The 13,774-nt window shown below is 41.6% G+C and overlaps 1 protein-coding gene across 1 annotated transcript; it reads left to right on the top strand.

Annotated features, from left to right (window-relative positions):
* The first annotated feature begins 3,698 nt into the window (after positions 1-3,698).
* LOC120720561 lies at positions 3,699-5,438 on the top strand. The gene is made up of 2 exons (XM_040010286.1): positions 3,699-4,491; positions 4,987-5,438. The coding sequence occupies exons 1-2, from the start codon at positions 3,720-3,722 to the stop codon at positions 5,436-5,438; spliced, it is 1,224 nt and encodes a 407-aa protein (XP_039866220.1). The 5' UTR covers positions 3,699-3,719.
* Positions 5,439-13,774: the final 8,336 nt, after the last annotated feature.

The following is a 13,774-nucleotide window of genomic DNA, read 5'->3' on the forward strand; positions in this document are numbered from 1 at the left end:
CCAACGCATAGTGAGAGCTGCAGAGAGGATCATTGGTGTCTCTCTCCCCTCCCTCCAGGACATTTACAGCACCCGTCTCACTAAAAAAGCCCTTTGCATAGCGGCTGATCCCACGCACCCAATGCAAAGCTTCTTCAAGCTGCTGCCGTCGGGGAGGAGACTGCGGAGTCTCCAGGCCAGGACCAGCAGGCTGAAGGACAGCTTCATCCATCAGGCTGTCAGGAAGCTTAACTCCCTCCCGATTCTGCCCCCTCTCCCCTCTCTCCTCCACGGTCTCACTGAACTCTGTCACACACACTCACACACACACACTCTCTGACTCACTCACTGGCCTGCACCAGTTACCAGTCACTTTGTGGAGCATTGGACTGCCATTACCTCATAAGACTTTGTTGTTACACTATCTCTTACCGTACATTACTATATCTCCATTTGCACTATTTGCCCATTTGCACTACTCTGCCTGGTTTGCACTCAATGTCATTTACCCTTATATTGTATATTGTATAGCTTTCTTGTTATATGTAAAATTGTATTATATTATTTAATTTTATTTAATTTTTTTTTACTTTAAAATATTTTACTTGCATTTTTTAATCACTCTTATATTTAAATGTTCATTTTCTATTTTATCTAGGGATTGAGAGTAACGAAGTTTCTATTCTCTGTATGTCCTGTACATGTGGCAGAATTGACAATAAAGTTGACTTTGACTTTGACTTGACTTTAACGTCTAAGGAAGCGCAGCGAGCGCTCTCTGCTTATGAGCAAAACAACAACAAAAAAACCCCCAAAAAAATCCCTGCCCGTTCGTGAAAAAATGCACCATGTCGACCAATCAAAAATGATATGGCAACATGACGTTTGGTTGTTTAGGGAGAGAGAGAGAGAGAGAGAGAGAGAGTTTTGAGATGTGAGAGATTTGTGACGTTTAGCGTGTTTGGAGTGTGTAGTTAATGTGTTGTCTTGTGTAGTTAGTGTGTAGTGCTGTGGATAGTGTTGTGTTGTGTGTCAGAACAATGAGGCGGCTGCTGTCTCCAGGTAGAAACAGCAGTGACACACCTGCTGCTGTCAGACCTGCAGGTATCAGGCTGTGATGTTTCCTTTATAGTGGACAGAAATATTTGGAGTGATACAAATAACTTGTGTGGCATCTTATTGAAGAACAGCTGATTGTTCTGTAAACAGTTTATTTTAAAAAATCAAGGTAAAAGGTAAATGGCTGCAAATATCTTTGTTGTTTGCAAAACTTGTGCACATGATTTTAAAATTGACAATTTATATTTACATGTAAAGTTATAAAATATGATTCATTAACCATCTTTGTGGTTGTTACAGTAAAAAATAAAACTTTTTCTACTCGGATTTTATGTTTTTTGTCTGATTTTAGATCAGTTGTGTTAACACAGTATGTCAAAATTAAAACATGACTGTAAATTCAGACACGGGAGGTTGTGCTGAAGAGAATGAGACCAGACAAGGCAAAGTAACTACTTTTTAAAGGTGAAATGTGGAGGAAACATCAGAAGTAGTTAAAAATGGCCAATTGTACCCTGGACCCCAGAGGGTTTTTTTTTAAAGCAATGCAATAGTTACTTTTGTATGGCTGGGGCTGAAGTACACCGGGATGTCATCTTTGGAGAAGACTTTCCTGAGTTTCTCTGATATACCTGCTACATAAAGGATGACAATATTATTCCGGTTGTCCTTCTGATTCTCCTTAGTTGATGTCTGACCTTTTCTGTGCATCTTTGCTGATTTGATGAAAGCCCAATTGTGATAACCACATGTTTAAAGACATTTCTTTACATGCGTGTTCCTTTTCTTTCCCTTCTTCCTTTGGGGGGAACATTTTCTGCCTGGTGTTACAGGGTCCTGAAAGTTTATGCTCCAGAGGGTGGTGGGAGTCAAAGAGGAGGTACCGGTATTTGTATGTGGTATATATTCAGGTTTCCATTCTCCTCAATGTGCACAGCACAGTCCAGAAATAGCAAACTATTATCCTTTGTATCTTCGCTGGTGAAACTTATGTTTCTTTTGATGTGATGCAGGGTGTTACCCACAAGGGGGGCAAGGATGATGGCAAGGTGATTGGAAATGTTGTAGGTGACAGAGTTTATACTGCTGACAATGGGTCTGAGTGGGATTCCTTCTTTGTGAATGTTTGGAAGTCCGTAAATAGAGGGTATAGCATCCCCTGGGTACTGACAGAATATGAAAGGCGGTCAACTGATAACTTTCTTTTTGTTGTTGCTTGTGGGGTCTCATTTTAGGGCTTCATTGGCATTGCTGTCACTGAGGAGTGTAGGAATTTGTGTGTGATAATCTGTTGTCTTTAGAACAACAGTGCACCTCCCCTTGCCAGACGGTAATATAGGGATGTTTTGGCTGTCACTTCCCTAATGACCTTCATTTCTTGTATTGTAAGCTTAGGTGGTTTCTTCACCCATTTTTCTTGACTATCCTCAGTTGTGGTGTCTTTCTTTTCTTGTCTGTATTATCTAGGCATGAACTAGGAAATATACGTTTTTCTTTGCAATTTATGGAATTTCTGGAGTCGACTTTAACGTGTTGGGCCCGCTGAGCCTGGTTCACAAACATAAAAACTTAAAGAGGGGAGGGTGGGAGTAGGGCTGGTATTACCATACTGTTCATGGTAATACTGTAATGTTGGGCAATGATAAGAAAATGAAATATGGCGATAGAATATGGGTAAAACGCGCATGCGCAGTGCCTTTGTTTTCATACGCACATGATGGCGCCCGTTCAATTACAATTGACCTATTTAATGTCGTATACAGACATATTTCCACATACACACATTCCATGGATAAAAGTAATCATAACTAATCATAATAACTTTTGTGATTTGAAATCATCACACACATATATGTTTGAAGTATTCCACAAGATGTCAGTGTTGGATAAAGTCTGTTCTCGCCTGCAGCAGGAGACCACTCTGTGTCGTTTCTATGGGCTGAATAACAGCTGTTATCCATTTAAGTTTGACATTGATAAACATTATGAAATCGTACAGTTCTGTTCAAATGTAGAGTTCTGACAATGACAGAGACACAGCCAGTCAGTGTTTCTGCAGGCACAGTGATCAGTGAAAGAGCAAGTTTAAAGTGTAAGCCATAGAAAAATCCTTCACTATGAAAAGCTGTCTGGTCACTGAGCTGAGATCTGAAAGTTGAGGATGTCTGCTTCACCCACAAAGAGGAGTTTTTCTTTACCGCCTATTGCAGGAGAAAATATAGCAGAACTGTTGCATTGTCAGCAACACCAACATTATTTTCAGAAAGAGAATTTCTGCATTATACAGAAGCAAAATGCTGCCATACTGCTGACTTTGATTTTCAGCTGAGCTATCTGTTTTAGTTAAACGAGCAGTCTCTGTCCCCTCTGCCTATGAGTGTGTGTGTGTGTGTGTGTGTGTGTGTGTGTGTGTGTGTGTGTGTGTGTGTGTCGCCTGGCTTCCTCATATTACTGCTACACACACCAAATATATGGTAAATGGACCGGTACGTATGTAGAGCCTTTCTACTCAATTTGAGCACTCTCTCCATCCAGTCACACACACTTTCATAAAGTGATTTCATCTACATCCAAGCATTCTTACATAACATTCAGACCCACGCTCTGACATCAAGTGGTGGCCTACAGTAAAGAGAGCTCAGCGTAAAAGCTCACCTATCTTTCGATCACAGCTCTTTTGAATGAGATTGCAGAATCCAAACAAGATGGCGCCAGTGTTCACGGCAAGCCGTCTCCTCCGTTTTTGTTTGTTGTTTATTGTCCTTCTCTCTATGTGCTGCCCTGATGTCTCCACGTTACTTGTCTATGATCGCCAAACTCTTTTGAATCTCCGGCCTTTGGACTACCAGACACAAGATTTTAAATGGAGATCTGACGATCCTCCTCCGCTTTCGAAGGACTTTCCTGATTACCTCCGCCACTTACCATCTACCTTCTCTCAAAGGAAATGTTCACGGAGACGGGGTAAACGTGGCGGCATCCGTGTTCGTATCAAGGCCCTTTTAAAGTCCTATGTTGCAATAAATGATCGCTATTCTACAAACATTTTGTCATGTATTTCTGCCCTCCGAAACCATGCTAACTTCAGACTGTTCTGTCATCGCTGGATTCGCCCTGTCGGACCTTATGGTTACCTGGACCTCCCAGCTGATCTTCCACCCGGTCGGTGCTGGGTGCGGTCCTCCAGAGGAGGCGCGAATCTCGGCAACCTTCGCCTGCTGCGGCGTTCTCCTACCAGTAACAGTGTGACCACTCTCCGTATGGCCTTATTAAATACAAGGTCACTGTCGAATAAGACTTTTATTTTAAATGACCTTATTCTATCGTCGGGACTGGATTTCTTATTCCTGACGGAAACTTGGCTTCGCCCCGGCGAACTTTTTCCCTTCTTGGAGCTGCTCCCACCTGACTATGCTTTTATTAGCTCACCCCGGACCACTGGAAGAGGTGGAGGGCTAGCTTCAGTTTTTAAAAACAAACTTCGATGTCGGCAGCTGCCACCTGTTCTGTACCGCAGTTTTGAGGTGCAGTTATTGGAAGTGAACTGCGTCCCCTCCATCCTCTGCGCTGTGGTGTATCGTCCCCCGAAACTTATTAAGGATTTTCTTCCAGAATTTGCTGATCTACTGGGGAGCCTAGTGCCACGTTATGACCGTATATTAATTGTTGGTGACTTCAACATTCATGTTTGCTGTGAGGACAGTTCGCTAGCTAAGGATTTCCTCGCTTTTATTAGCACCCTCAATTTCACCCAGTGGGTAAGTGAACCAACTCACACTAAAGGTCATATACTTGATTTGGTACTATCTTATGGTCTGGATATTTGCATCACGGACATAAAGGACTTTGGGATTTCAGATCACTTTCCGGTTTTGTTTAATACTGTAGCGAGCGATGTGGATTTGAACAGTGATGGTCCTGTGCGGCAATCGCGCACGATTAACTCCCAGTCAATCGCCCACTTCATTGATGCTTTCCTTGACTGTCCCCTCTCTGATGCTAACTGTAATGGGGTTTTATCAGCGGATGAGCTTGCTAACCTCTTTTATACTACATGCGCTGACATCCTTAATTCTGTGGCACCTCTGAGAATTAAACGTGCCAAATCCTCACAACCCTGGCTAAATGATACTACTCACGCCCTTAGGCGTGAATGTCGTCGTGCTGAAAGAAAATGGAGGAAAGACAAACTCCACGTCTCTCTGGACATCCTCCATAATTGTCTATCTAAGTATCAAAAGTCTGTTAAAGCTGCCAAATCTGCCTTTTTGTCTAGCATTATTATGACTAATAGCCACAACCCCCGAGCTCTTTTTAATACTTTTAATTCTGTGATAAACCCTTGCACTACCACTTATAGGGATGCTTCCCCTGCTCTTTGTGATAAAGTATTTCTCTGATAAAATCTCAGCTCTAAGGGCTTCTCATCCATCTCATCCATCATCAGTTTTAGACCCAGTTCCAGCTTCTGAATGCTTGACTGTCTTCCAACAGTTTGAGCCAGTGTCTTATTCTGCTTTAAAAGATATAATTGATCATCTCAAAATCTCTGGTTCCCCGCATGATATTCTTCCTTCTCGTTTCTTTAAGGAAGCTTTACATGTTATTGGTCCTTGTATCTTATCTCTGCTGAATGCATCATTGTCATCAGGTTGTGTACCGTCTGTCTTTAAGCATGCTGTTGTGCAACCTATTATGAAAAAGAAAAATCTTGACCCTAATGCTCTCACTAACTACAGGCCGATCTCTAAACTCCCTTTTATTTCCAAAATATTGGAAAAGGTAGTTCTAAAACAACTTCAGGCCTTTTTAGATGCAAATGGTATTAATGAAAAGTTTCAGTCTGGTTTTAAACCTCGCCACAGCACAGAGACAGCCTTACTTAGAGTTTTTAATGATCTTCTTTTAACTGTTGATTCTGGATATTCTGTGGTCTTAGTTTTACTTGACTTGTCTGCTGCTTTTGACACGGTTAATCACAACATTCTTCTATCAAGATTGGAACATGTTGTTGGTCTCAAAGGTACGGTTTTATCTTGGTTTAAATCCTATCTCTCAGAGAGGTCGTTCTCTGTTGCTATGGGGCAACACTCCTTGGCTTCTGCCCCTATTTATTGTGGTGTGCCTCAAGGGTCCGTGCTCGGTCCTGCTCTTTTCTCTTTGTACATGTTGCCATTGGGATTAATTTTTAGAAAACACAACATCTCCTTTCACTGTTATGCCGATGATATCCAGATTTATTTACCTTTGAAATCCGATGTGACTGCTTCTTTGCAACCTCTGTTCAACTGTTTGCATGAAGTTAAAATTTGGTTATCACATAATTTTCTTACATTGAACGAGAATAAGACCGAAATCATAGTCTTTGGTAGTCACACTCCGCTAGACCAGTTAGCTGATGCCTTAGGCCCTCTCGCTAGCCATCTTTCGTCCACTGTAAGAAACCTCGGAGTGTTCCTGGATGGCTCTTTTAAACTCGAGAAACAGGTGTCCACTGTGGTAAAAAACAGCTTTTACCAGTTGCGTCAGATTTGAAAAGCAAAGCCGTTCCTTCCTTTAAAGGACCTTGAAAAGCTTATCCACGCATTTATTACATCCAGATTGGACTACTGTAACTCCCTCTACTCGGGCCTCCAACACTCCTCTCTTTGCCGGCTCCAGTTAATTCAAAATGCAGCTGCGCGTCTTTTAACAGGTACGAGAATTCATGAACACATAACTCCAATTTTAGCCAAACTACATTGGCTCCCTGTTAAATATCGTATAGATTTTAAAATTCTTTTGTTCACTTTTAATATTTTGAATAATTTAGCGCCCAGTTATCTTTCTGATTTACTCCATTCATACAATCCCAACAGGGCACTTAGATCGTCCAACCATAGGCTCCTAGCACAACCTAGGACTCGAATGAAGTCGAGAGGCGACCGGGCCTTTGCATCCGTGGCACCCAGACTCTGGAATAACCTCCCCGTTCATATTCGCACTGCCGAGTCTATCCAGTCTTTTAAATTACGTCTTAAAACTTATTTTTTTACTTTGGCTTTTGATTCTGTCTAGTTGGCTGTTTTAGCTTGTTGCGTTGTTACCTATTGTTTGTTGTCCTCTTCTATTGTTTGTTTTAACTGTCTCATGTTTTTATTGACTGTGAAGCACTATGGTCAACACTGTTGTTTTTAATATGTGCTATATAAATAAATTTTGATTTGATTTGATTTGATTTGATACAAGTGCTGGAAATGAGCTTTACCCGAAGGGTGGCTGGCTTCTCCCTTAGAGATGGGGTGAGGAGCTCAGCCATCCAGGCTCAGCCATCCAGAGGCACCGCTACTCCTCTACATTGAAAGAAGGCAGTTGAGGTGCTTTGGGCATCTGACAAGGATGCTTCCTGGGGACCATCTGGGTGAGATGTTCTGGGTGCAGACCCAGGACACGCCAGAGATATATCTCTTAGCTACCTAGGGAATGCCTCCCTGTAACTTCTGACACCACTCGTAGCAGGGTGGCCTTTTGTGGCTGGATTTACAGTGAGGAAGACCAAGATGGTGGAAGCAAGATGCATTTATTTGCCTATATAGCTCTGAGGCCATGACAATCAGCCCTCTCACAGCACAAACAATCCCTCTGCTAATGACGACTGGCAGCCTGAAATACTCTCAGCTGTTAAGGACTAAAGCGTTTATTTTACTGTCGGGTGAGTTTTCCAAATTCCAACCTTCCACCAACAATAAACCATTTTAATAAATAAATATAGACATACATTTTACCATTTTCATATGATTAAACATTTTTACACTTTACCCTTACACCTTAAAATCATTATAAAAACACCAAAAGCCCATGAACAGAGATTTCCCACACTCCCTTAACCCACAGCCTCTGCTGGAACCTTTAAATGGTGTCCAGACCCCCGGGGAAACATTTGCCCAGACACCCTGGAGAGGACACAGGAAAGACAGGTGAGTAATCACATTTCAACAGCAACTTCTTTGCATCACCTTTACCTCTAGACTTTGCACACACATTTGCCTATTAGGTTTTCCTTAATAGTAGACCTCATTTTCTCCCAGTAACAGTTGTTTCCTCCTCACAGACAACCACCACACTTCCTGATGAGGAGCAGCTGTGCCTACCTTCTAATTATTAAAATACTCAATAAATAATTAAACCTCTTGTGTGCAAATAGTTATTGATGTGCAAATCTATTCTTAAAGTGCAGTGCTAAATAAAGTGCAAGTAAAATGCTTTTAATAAAGTGCAAAGGTGCACCCAAAGTGCTGTACAATTTATAATACCAGTAATACCAGTAAAAGAGTCCTCTTCCTTGCACTCCCCTGGATAGAGGAGGTGGCTAGAGAAGATGGAGGTCTGGGGTTCTCTTCTCAGGATGCTGCAATCACAACCAGGCTCTGGATAAGCAGAAGAAGAAGGATGGACGTGTTTACCTTCCCTTGCGTCACCTGTTTCAGTGGTTTCTCTTTCCATTTGTGCTTAAACCAGTTGCCTGAAGCTTGTACATGACAGCACTGTAAACATGGCTCTTGTTGCTTTGACTGAATTAAGTTATAGCTAGTGTAGCTTCAAATTACCTACACTTAAATGACTTAATTACTTATATAATATAATTTGGATTAAAAAAAATAAGATAAAGTTAAAAACTTAAAACACGGCAGTTGAACCGAGTTTATCAAGTTTTTTCAAATGTGACACGAACTGGCTCCACATAAAATATTACTTAACCTACACTACCAAGCATCGTTTAGATTATGTGACCTTTTCCAGAACTTACTAAAACAAGAACATGCCTATAAAGCTACTATAATGTAACAGTGAATGAATCTATCCAAAGCATAATACACACGAAAATACCTGGAGATCTCTTTCAAATCAAGAGTTTAATTGCATTAATTTCAACAAGTAACTTGTTCAACACAGTTCATAAAACCACATTTCTCAGAGACAAAGTAGCTCCAAATAGAAACATGATGATGTTCAACTAAAAGTGTCCGCGCCAAGGTGACAGGAAATCAGAAACTGACTCTCAGTGTAACCATGTCCTGGCAGATCACCAGTGTTTGTGACATTATGGAAGTCTCGGAAATGGTGAGGAGTAACTAGTAACACTTGCAGGACCACCTCGCTCACTGCACCGCACAGCCTTCACTGAAGTGATCCTGTGAAAAAATTAGTAAAACAAACACTTACATTTTTAAGTTTATCAGCACACAACAGAGTGAAAGTACTTTTTACTGAGAATAAAAAGATATTTCCTTTCCAGATTTTAATGCATTAAACATGGAGACGCTTGAGTTTGTTAGAAATGGACGCTGAATGACGTTGCAAAAACAGATGCAAAACAACGAGTCTTCACTCAAAAACGTATAAATGAACAGAAAAACATAAATATCACTTTCAGTTACACAAGACCTTTTGCTTGTGTGTGTTGAAGGCAGCTTGGCGTCTAAAATAGGAAACATTAAAACTGTAACTTTTTTTCCTGAACTTACAGGAAAGAAAGAGATAATTAAAAAAACTATGGTAACGCTTTATATTAACGATTGTTTACATAAACCTTACGACCGACCATTTATTCATCTATCCATCCTATCTAGTCCCGATCATAAGTTTAAGACCGCTTGCAAAATGGCAGAAGATCCTATTTTGCATGGTTGGATCTTAACAAGGTTCCAAGTAGAGCTTCAACATAGAACAAGAAGAAATGAGTGAGACAAAACATTTTTTGAGCCTGTAATTTATTGATAATGAGCAGCTCCACCGTTATTGTTGATCACTTCAAATATTCATTGCGCCATACATGATGCAAACCCTTCCATGAGGTCAGTGGGAACATTTCTCCAAGTGGTGAAGACGGCCTCGTGAAGAGCATCTACTGTCTGGAAGTGCTGAGTGTTCGCACTCTTGGGCTGAGTCCCGATTGTCTCAGCTGAGTTTCCTCCTCTCCTCGTCTGTTACCTCTCCGTGTTAACTAGGCCTCCCAAGAGTCTTGCTTCCATGGTTTATTCGCTGTGTATAATCTTGTTTCCTTGTACGTCTTGTCCTCCAAGATCTGTCCGCTGCTGCACTCACACAAATACTATATCAGATACCTGACTTAACTGGTATGCTAACTGTGGTCTGTCTGTCTCTACTATCACGTCTTCGCCAAGTGTGAGGAGAAGGCAGTGCTGTCTGAGTGTCTGTACTGAGAGAGGTAAGTCTTTCACTGTTCCTTCAACTCCCCATCACATCTGCACATCAAGGCTCATGCTGCTCCCACAGCTGGGTTTCAGCTGGTAAAAAAGTCAGTTCAGTCATGTCTCAAATGTTTAATTTAGTAACAGCCGTCTGTGCTTGACAGTTTGTGTATGTGTTCCAGTTTTTCTATCCTGAGAACAAGTTGAAAAAGACTTGGGACATTCCTCATTTCTGAAAGGGATTAGTTCAGTATTAGATCTAGTTGGATAGCTGAATGATCTGAATTTAGAATGGGTTTGATTTATTATTATCAAACAAAGTGGTTGAAACAACAAAAAAAGGCATTAAAACAGCACATTTAACTGTATGCAAAGGTAAAAAAGCATATCACGTCTAGAGTGAAGATGTAAAACAAGAAAGTGTTAGTGTCTAAAGCATCATGCTTTTTAACAGAACACAAGCTTTATGTATAAAGAACCCATTAACACTTATAAAAAAACAACTTTTTTTCATTTGTTCCAGATTAATCCTTTTGCTGCTGTAATTTTTTTTCTTAAACATAAAATGGCCTATTGAAAAAATGTAGTAAGAAACACTACATTGTTTCAGTAGGCCATCTTTATGTTTAAGACAGACTATCACACACACTTCTCATCGGACGGACTCTGTTGCAATACATCAGTTTTGTCATGGGCCTCACCATTTGGACTTAAAAAGACTAATTCTTTTCTTGCACACAATTTTATTTTATTCTATATTTTTGCTACTTTGGGGGAAACTTCATATACTCGAAACCTTTGTTAAAAAATGTCATAATTCTGTGTTGTTTACAAAAATCTTTTAAAAAGCTTAAAATCGCTAAAGTACTTATAAGCCACACGACTGTGTTTTTTCTGGTTTCTCTTTCATTCATGTAGCAGAGCTCCAACAGTCAGTGTTATTCTTCTGATACCCAAATTACTCATCACCTTGGTTATTACCTATTTATACTGTATATAAACCCACGTAGGTGCTACAAAGTGTTTAACATTTCCTTATCAGACACATTGTTACATCCGTTTTACCTGTGATGACATTCACAGGTAAAATCACCTGTGGTGTCTTTGAGGGGAAAATGATGGGACAGAGTTTTCTACCCCTGATGATGCAGCAGTGTGTGAGGAAGAAGAGGAAGAAGAGCCAGCAATCAGCTATGAGATGGAGAGAATAGACATTTTAAACATTTTCTATAAATGTTTAAATATATATTTTAAAAATTCATGTTCATTCATTCACTTCCTGTTGTAATTACAAGGCACAGTGAAGCCAATTTTATTAAAAAGCTTACTGTCACTGAATCACTGAATCGGAGACCCTGACTCTGCACCCTTGAAAAAACTGTACCTAGTCTGGCCCCTGTAGTTGGTGCTGGCCAATCTAACATAGACCCCATTAGCTCTCCCACAGCAGATTGTCTTGAGCAGCTGGGAAAACAGGTTGGCTGCGCACTGGTGAGGAGGAAGCGTAATTCTAAAAAGAAGCCCCCGATACATCACCAACCCATACGTGGATATTCTTCCAGGGCCCAGAGCGAGCGACACTGAAGGAACCCTGAAACTGCTGGTAAATGTAGATTTGGTAAATCTATAATTCATGTCAGCAGTAATGACACTTGATTACAATCTGCCTTACAGAAAGCTGTTTACAGCAGGATGGTTATATTAGTTTACATGAATCAACACACCCCAGTTATACTATACTGGGAATCCTCAAAGCACAGGGTGAGGAGGAGGAGCAATCTTCCAGCTCAACTCATTTGAAAGCTGGACTCTTTGTCTTGTCCACCCTAGTTGGAAAACACAAAAACCAGTTTTATTTTTTGGTGTCTTTTGTCAAACTGGCACTTATTCAGAGTTTCTATATGAGTTCTCAGGTTTTTTATTCGATTTAGCGCTTAGTTTAGATAAAATAATTTATCTTTAATCATATTCTGGCACTAAGCAGTGAGAAATACTCTTCATCAGAGCAGATGTCTTTCAGAAAGCGCTGTAACTAAGTTTAAGGATATAATTCCTCCACTGTTATCTTCTTTAATGCCGTGTTCCAACTCAGTGCAGAGCTAAATTCTACTCCCACACAGGTTGCTTTTCTTGTTAATCGTGTTACTTCCTGTGTACAACTCTGGATACTGTAGCTCCTCTGAAAAAGAAAGCCTCACATCAGCAGTACTTGACTCCCTTGTGTAACACCACACACAGCTCTCTCATCAGGTCCCAGCATCCTGCTTACGTAGGGGAGGCATGATTAGATGATCCGCTGTTCTCGTCAGCCTCCCCTGACACCACACCCTGAACCCACTGCTCCACCCCTTCCTTGGTGCTCCCCAGCTGAGACACAAACCGCACTCTGTCACTTTCTCCTTGGACTCTGCAGACAAGAGAATCTGCCAGTAGTCCTCTGTTAAATCCAGTGTCATGAATAAACAAATCCAACCAGTCCCTGTGGACCCGGTGCATGGGATAAGCATCAAACTGTGGCTCATCTTTCTTCATCACAAGAACTGTGGGGCTACACCATGTGCTGTAGGACTATGCTATTATACTCATTTCGAGCATTTCTAATCATTCCCTCTGAACAATTTGTCTTTTGTATTCAGGTAGGGAGGTGAAAGCACTGTCACGCTTGGACGTGTTTCAAAATGGTGCTCAATCAGCGAGGTACAGCCGGGCAGGGGAGAGAACATCTGCAAAATGCTGTTTTAATGCATTAACATGCACTCTCCGGGCCTGCGTAAGATGGTCATCACAGTGGAGGGAGGGGGGATTTGGCACCCCAACCTTCACCGGGCTCACCACAGGAGCGGCTTCAGCTTCTCTCCATGCTTATAGGAGTTTGAGGTGATATCCCTGTGTGGCTGCTCCCTTCTCTGTCCGCACTAGCTCATAGTCGACGCCCCCCACTCGCTGTGTGACCATGAAGTGTCCTTGAAATTTGGTGTGTACCTTTAAACACAAAGAAGGGAATAATACAAGCACTTTATTTGCCGGTGAAAATTACCAGAGCTTGGCCCCTCTGTTGTACAGGTGCTGCTGACCTTCCTGCACAGAGGTGGGGAGTAACAAAGTATGTGAATGTTTGGGTTTAGTGCGAACAGCTGCATCCAATTTTTACAGCTGGTCTAATGTCCATCACTTGTCACCAATTCTCTCAATTCCCGTTGTTCTTCTCCAAGATCTTATCCATATTCAAAACACAGTCTGAGTACTCACAGCCCTGCCAATCGTCTATCATGTCGGCCAGCCTTGTGGGATTTTGAACAGCTGTAGCTGCTTCTTGTACTTCGAGAAGCCAGGTCCGAGCCAGCTCCAATCAGCCAGAACTCTGCTGTCATGATTCCGAATTGGTAGCTGTCATTCAATGTCCCTCCATCGAGAGTGTCGCCAGACACACGACGCAACCGACCATCGAGTATCCGGCAGCACAAGTCTCCGCAGGACAGTCGGGCTCTCCCGAGCCCAGGAAGGTGTCAATTCCGTTACGGGACCAGTTGAGCCTGCAGGCTCGT

This window comes from Simochromis diagramma, unplaced genomic scaffold (assembly GCF_900408965.1).
Source record: "Simochromis diagramma unplaced genomic scaffold, fSimDia1.1 OVJJ01000585.1, whole genome shotgun sequence".
NCBI classification, from domain to species: Eukaryota; Metazoa; Chordata; class Actinopteri; order Cichliformes; family Cichlidae; genus Simochromis; species Simochromis diagramma.

Excerpts from the sequence above, each read along its gene's own strand:
- LOC120720561 (XM_040010286.1), top strand. The coding sequence starts at position 3,720 with ATGAGATTGCAGAATCCAAACAAGATGGCGCCAGTGTTCACGGCAAGC. Across the intron at positions 4,492-4,986 it reads GACCACTGGAAGAGGTGGAG|AGTCAATCGCCCACTTCATT; the intron begins GGCTAGCTTCAG and ends CGATTAACTCCC.